The 6,651-nt window shown below is 52.9% G+C and overlaps 1 protein-coding gene across 1 annotated transcript; it reads right to left on the reverse strand.

The window, feature by feature from the left end:
• Positions 1–5,056: 5,056 nt before the first annotated feature.
• Positions 5,057–6,394, reverse strand: LOC121875111 (transcription elongation factor SPT6-like). Its single transcript, XM_042379476.1, has 2 exons — positions 6,292–6,394; positions 5,057–5,781 (listed from the first exon to the last, which is right to left on the reverse strand). The coding sequence occupies exons 1-2, from the start codon at positions 6,392–6,394 to the stop codon at positions 5,057–5,059; spliced, it is 828 nt and encodes a 275-aa protein (XP_042235410.1).
• Positions 6,395–6,651: the final 257 nt, after the last annotated feature.

The raw sequence follows: 6,651 nt of genomic DNA on the forward strand, positions 1-6,651 counted from the left end.
CGGGGTGAAACTTTTTTTTTTATATAATCTGTTTACGATATTCTTTTACTGTGTAGTTTTATATTACCTTATCTAATCTAATATATTTTTAACCTTATATATCTTAAAAAAAAATATAGGTATAGGTAGACATTTACAGTATGCCGATAGATTAGTAAATTTATATACTGGAGAGAGAGAGAGAGAGAGAGAGACTCCTTTGACAAGCTAAGAGCGAAAGTCCTCTAAGAAGCTAATTAGCATAACCCCAAATCTCCCATTTGACCATAGAATACACACACACACATACACACACACACACACACACACACTATAACATCCCTTCACCTAAAAGCCCCAAAGTGCCCAACTTTAAAACATGGCTTGTCCTTAAGGTAAATTATACTGTGGAGAAGAAAAAAATGTCTTATTAATAACAAATTTTATAGGATCTTCACCATAACACCTCGTATCGATTTTATACTATACTAACCTTGGGGGGTGAGAGTAAGGTAGGGGGAGGGGAAAAGGTGAGGGGGGGGGAAGGGAGGGTTTAAGGGGTTTGGGAGGGAAGAGGGGTGAGGGAAGGAGGGGAAGAAGGTGGGGAGGGAGAGGGAAGGAGGGTTTAAGGGGTTTGGGAGGGAAGAGGGGTGAGGGAAGGAGAGGGAAGTGGGTGAGGGGTGGGAAGGAGGGTTTAAGGGGGTTTGGGAGGAAGAGGGGTGAGGGAAGGAGGGGAAGAAGGTGAGGGGGTGGGGAAGGAGGGTTTAAGGGGTTTGGGAGGGAAGAGGGGTGAGGGAAGGAGGGGAAGAGGGTGAGGGGTGGGAAGGAGGGTTTAAGGGTTGGGGAGGGGAAGAGGGGTGAGGGAAGGAGAGGGGAAGAGGGTGAGGGGGAGGGAAGGAGGGTTTGAGGGAAGAAGGAATGGTGAGAGGGAGTTAAGGGAAGGAGGTGGAAGAGAAGGGAGAAACCGATGTCTCTTGCCAAGTTCCAGGAATATTATGATGTCCGTTCGTCCAAGAGTTATGTGACATCCACAAGGGGAGGGGGGGAGGTGTACTACGGACACGATACGCCACGGACATGATGATACGCCACGGACATGATGATACGCCGGGACACGATACGGTCTCGATACGCTACGAACACGATGCGCCTGGACGAACATTTTCCACCACCACGAAACATGATACACCAAGGACAAAGATAGATAAATCATGGATACGATAGACCACGGACACGATACACTGGGACACGATACGCCACGGACAATACGCCACGGTCACGGACGCAACAAACACAGTGGCAGAGCTGGCTCCATAATAACCCAGGGGACTTGCTCGGGGATACAATTAGTTGGAAACATAGAGAGAGACTATGGCGGTTGACGGAGAGAGAGAGAGAGAGAGAGAGAGAGGGGGAGAGAGAGAGAGAGAGAGAGAGAGAGAGAGAGAGAGAGAGAGAGACTGATTGACTGACTTTTTCAATAAATATATCCACACAATTAGGTCAGGGAAGCGATGCTGTTGTGATAGGCCTTTCACCTCCCTCTCTGCCCTTCCCTTTTCTGCCTCTTTCCTCCCTCCCACCCACACTGTCTCTCTCTTTCTCCCTTCCACCCTCCTCCCTTCATCCCTTCCATCCTCCCTCCCTATCTCCTTCCCTTCATCCCTCCCTCCCTTCCTTCCACTCCCCTACTGCCTCCCTCCCTCCCTCCACTCTCCTCCCCCTCTTCATCCCTCCCTCCCTCCCTTCATCCCACCCTCCTCCATCCCTCCCTCCCACCCACCCTCCTCCCTTCCATCCCATCCCTACCCTCCTCCCATCCCTCTCCTCCCTTCATCCTCCCTCCCTCCCTCCTCTTCACCCATCCTCCCTCCCTCCCTTCATCCCTCCCTCCTCCCTTCATCCCTCCCTCCCTCTCTTCTATCCCTCCCTTCATCCATCCCACCCTCCCTCCCTCCCTCCCTTCATCCCTCCCTCCCTCCCTCCCTTCATCCCCCCCTCCCTTCATCCCTCCCTCCTCCCTCCCCCTCCCTCCTTCATCCCTCCCTCCCTCCTCCCCTCCCTTCATCCCACCCACCCTCCCTTCATCCCTCCCCTTCCTCCCTCTCTCCTCCCTCCCTCCCCTCCCTTCCTCCCTCCCTCATCCCCTCCCTCCCTCCCTCCCTTCATCCCACCCACCCTCCCTTCATCCCTCCCTCCCTCCCTCCTCCCTCCCTCCCTCCCTCCTCCCTCCCTCCCTCCCTTCCCTCCCTCCCTCCCTCCCTCCCTCCTCCTCCCTCCGTCCCTCCGTCCCCTCCCTCCCTCGCTCCCTCCCTCCCTCCCTCCTTCATCCATCCCACCCTCCTCCCTTCATCCTTCCCACCTCCCTCTTCATCCTCCCTCCTCCTTCATCCCACCCACCTCCCTCCCTCCTCCCTCCCTTCCCTCCTCCTCCCTCCCTCCTCCCTCACCACCACACCGACTATTCCGATGCTTTAAAACAGGTCTCTTCAGCTCCCCAATTCTCGTTGAAACAGTTTTGACTTCCCATTTCTGGCCTGGTTAATTTAGCCAACGACGAGGGTGTGTGTGTGTGTGTGTGTGTGTGTGTGTGTGTGTGTGTGTGTGTGTGTGTGTGTGATTAATGTGGGTAGGCGTGGGTAAGTAGAGGAGCGAGGAGAGAGAGAGAGAGAGAGAGAGAGAGAGAGAGAGAGAGAGAGAGAGAGAGAGAGAGAGAGAGAGAGAGAGAGAGAGAGAGGAGAGAGAGAGAGAGAGAGAGAGAGAGAGACTGTGGTCAGTTTTACACCTCCTGCTGCATGATGCCATAAAGGTGTAATAGGTCATCGCTGTCACGTGTACGACAGAGTAGAGTGCCAAGGCTTTTATCACTGCCTGATTCTCCTCCTTCTCTTTCTCCTACTCCTTCTCCTCACCTCCTTTTCCTACTCCTTTTTCTGCTACTTCTACTCCTCCACCTTCTCATCCGCCTCTCCTTTTCCTACTCCTTCTCCTCCTCCTCCTTCTACCCCTCCTCCTTCTCCTAACTCTTACCTCCTCCTCCTCCTCCCTCCTACTACTATTACTCCTCCTCGTCCTACTCCTCCACCCCTACTCCACCTCCTCCTCCTCACCACACATCCATTCATTTCACCAAAACTATATAATATTCAGGTCACCAGAATCTCTCTCGTCATGGTGAATACAGGTAACATCAAAAAGCAATTTATACACACCTGTTGTAAAAGGTGTCTTCAGAAAGGTCGTACTTATGCTAAAACAAACCTCACATAACTTTTTCCCAATGTAGAATAAACTCAAATTGTATTGCCAGTAATAGGTATATTACTTGACCCTTCAGTAACTTTTGATCGTAATTAAAGATAAAAAAATAGAATCTTGATATCTTCTGAAATTGTGCGAAAATGATGGCCAAAAAATATAGGTATTTTCTGTGTAATGAACGGGAATGGAGAATCGTGGAAGGACAGATGGACAGACAGACAAACAGACAAATTGACAAACAGACAGACACACATGGAAAGCCAATAAGGGACTAATGAAGCACGAATCAATATGAACAACGGAATCAATCTATATATTTTTGCTAAATTATCGTTCATATGATCATTTAAAAGTTATCAAATTAAACTCTCTTTAACAATAAAATTAGTTTTTATATACAACGAGAGAGAGAGAGAGAGAGAGACCACGAAGGTTTCTGGACAACACTCAGAACTTAATTAGAGGGTTGTAAATCACGGTGATTGTCCTATAGTGCTGGGGAGGGGGGGGGGGGAGGGGTGACCAGGTCGTTATCTGAGTGGCGGAGATTTCGACGTATCGCTGGAGGTGACCAATTATCTTGATCCCCTGATGAATGTCTGCATGTCCGAGTCTTTCCTGATTGTCCTACCTGTCCCCTGATTGTCCTATCTGTCCTATGAGTGTCCTACCTGTCCCCGATTGTCCTATCTGTCCTCTGATTGTCCTATCTGTCCTCTGATTGTCCTATCTGTCCTCTGAGTGTCCTACCTATTCTTGGATTGTCCTACCTATCCTCTGATTCTCCTACCTATTCTCTGATTGTCCTATCTGTTCTCTGATCACCTTACCTATCACCTGAATGCCCAACCTGCCCCTCCGCCTGATTTTCCCTACCAGTCCCCTCCCTGGAGCTCGACTTATTCAAGGAACCTAACGAACCAAACCTCTAATATTTACTAAGTTAACGTTACCTGACCTAACCTCGATTCAAACTTGTCCCCACCTTTTCCTAACCTAATCTAAAAATCCTCATAAACCTAACCTAACCTAACCTAACCTAAGCCTAACCTAACCTAAACTAACTTAACCTAACCTAACCTAACCTAACCTAACCTACTCCAATCTCGAACCTCAACTCGCGGTTTTTCGTCCTCAAATTAGGATTCTGCTCAGGATGTGAAAATTAGTTTGACCCGTCCTCCCAATCTTAGTTTCCTCTCCCCCTTCTCACAAGCCCCCCATAAACAATCCCTCGCTATACATCTCTTCTCTATGCTCGTCTTCCCCCTCTTCCTTTCCCTAATTACGTGTCATCCCCTCCTCTCTCCTTAACTACGCCCTCCTCTCTCACCCCCTAACTACGCCCTCCTCTCTCACCCCTAACTACGCCCTCCTCTCTCCCCTAACTACGCCGCCCTCTCTCACCCCTAACTACGTCCCCTTCTCCCCAACTACCCCCCTCTCCCTAACTACGCCCTCCTTCTCACCCCTAACTACGCCGCCCTCTACCCCTTCCGTCCTTTCTCCCCTAACTACGCCCCCCTCTCATCCCTAACTACGCCCTCCTCTCTCACCCCCTAACTTCGCCCTCCTCTCTCACCCCTAACTACGCCGCCCTCTCTCACCCCCTAACTACGTCCCCTTTCTCCCCCTAACTACGCCCCCTCTCTCATCCCCAACTACGTCCCCTTTCATCTCTTACCATCCCAGCGGGTATCGATCCCCGGACTTACAAATGCGACAGGGGTTAATGCTCTTAAGCCGTTGAATCCTTTTTTATTGGGCGTGTGTGTGAGCCGTTGTCCTCCACTCTTCCTCCAGTGAGCCGTTGTCCTCACTCGTCTTCCTCCAGTGAGCCGTCGTCCTCCACTCGTCTTCCTCCAGTGAGCCGTTGTCCTCCACTCGTCTTCCTCCAGTGAGCGTTGTCCTCCACTCGTCTTCCTCCAGTGACCGTTGTCCTCCTCTCGTCTTCCTCCAGTGAGCCGTTGTCCTCCTCGTCTTCCTCCAGTGAGCCGTTGTCCTCCACTTGTCTTCCTCCAGTGAGCCGTCGTCCTCCACTTGTCTTCCTCCAGTGAGCCGTTGTCCTCCACTCGTCTTCCTCCAGTGAGCCGTTGTCCTCCACTCGTCTTCCTCCAGTGAGCCGTTGTCCTCCCTCGTCTTCCTCCAGTGAGCCGTTGTCTCCACCGTCTTCCTCCAGTGAGCCGTCGTCCTCCACTTGTCTTCCTCCAGTGAGCCGTCGTCCTCCACTTGTCTTCCTCAGTGAGCCGTCGTCCCCCTCGTCTTCCTCCAGTGAGCCGTTGTCCTCCACTCGTCTTCCTCCAGTGAGCCGTTGCCTCCACTCGTCTTCCTCCAGTGAGCCGTTGTCCTCCACTCGTCTTCCTCCAGTGACCGTTGTCCTCCACTCGTCTTCCTCCAGTGAGCCGTTGTCCTCCTCGTCTTCCTCCAGTGAGCCGTCGTCCTCCAGTCGTCTTCCTCCAGTGAGCCGTTGTCCTCCACTCGTCTTCCTCCAGTGAGCCGTTGTCCTCCACTCGTCTTCCTCCAGTGAGCCCACGTCCTCAGCTCATCTCCCCAGTGAGCCCCACGTCCTCAGCTCATCTCCTCCAGTGAGCCCACGACCTCAGCTCATCTCCCAGTGAGCCCGTCCTCAGCTCATCTCCCCAGTGAGCCACGTCCTCAGCTCATCTCCTCCAGTGAGCCCGACCTCAGCTCATCTCCCAGTGAGCCCACGTCCTCAGCTCATCTTCCTCCAGTGAGCCCACGTCCTCAACATCTCCCCAGTGAGCCCACGTCCTCCACTCATCCCCTCCAGTGAGCCCGACCTCCACTCATCTCCCTCCAGTGAGCCCACGTCCTCAGCTCATCTCCATCCAGTGAGCCCACGTCCTCCACTCATCTCCTCCAGTGAGCCCACGTCCTCCAGCTCATCTCCCTCCAGTGAGTCCACGTCCTCAGCTCATCTCCATCCAGTGAGCCCACGTCCTCAGCTCATCTCCCTCCAGTGAGCCCACGTCCTCAGCTCATCTCCCTCCAGTGGTCCGTCCTCAGCTCATCTCCCTCCAGTGAGCCCACGTCCTCCCTCATCTCCTTCCAGTGAGCCCGTCCTCAGCTCATCTCCCTCCAGTGAGCCCACGTCCTCCCTCATCTCCTCCAGTGAGCCACGTCCTCCACTCATCTCCCTCAGTGAGCCCACGTCCTCAGCTCATCTCCATCCAATGAGCCCACGTCCTCCAGCTCATCTCCTCCAGTTAGCCCACGTCCTCAGCTCATCTCTCTCAGTGAGCCCACGTCCTCCACTCATCTCCCTCCAGTGAGCCCACGTCCTCAGCTCATCTCCCTCCAGTGAGCCCGTCCTCCACTCATCTCCCTGTGAGCCCACGTCCTCAGCTCATCTCCTCCAGTTAGCCCACGTCCTCAGCTCATCTCCCTCCA

The sequence above is a fragment of the Homarus americanus genome, unplaced genomic scaffold, assembly GCF_018991925.1.
Source record: "Homarus americanus isolate GMGI-L3 unplaced genomic scaffold, GMGI_Hamer_2.0 scaffold14929, whole genome shotgun sequence".
Taxonomy (NCBI): domain Eukaryota; kingdom Metazoa; phylum Arthropoda; class Malacostraca; order Decapoda; family Nephropidae; genus Homarus; species Homarus americanus.

Excerpts from the sequence above, each read along its gene's own strand:
- LOC121875111 (XM_042379476.1), bottom strand. The coding sequence starts at position 6,394 with ATGAGTGGAGGACGTGGCTCACTGGAGGAGATGAGGGAGGACGTGGGC. Across the intron at positions 5,782-6,291 it reads GGAAGGAGATGAGGGAGGAC|CTGAGGACGTGGGCTCACTG; the intron begins GTGGGCTCACTG and ends TGGGGAGATGAG.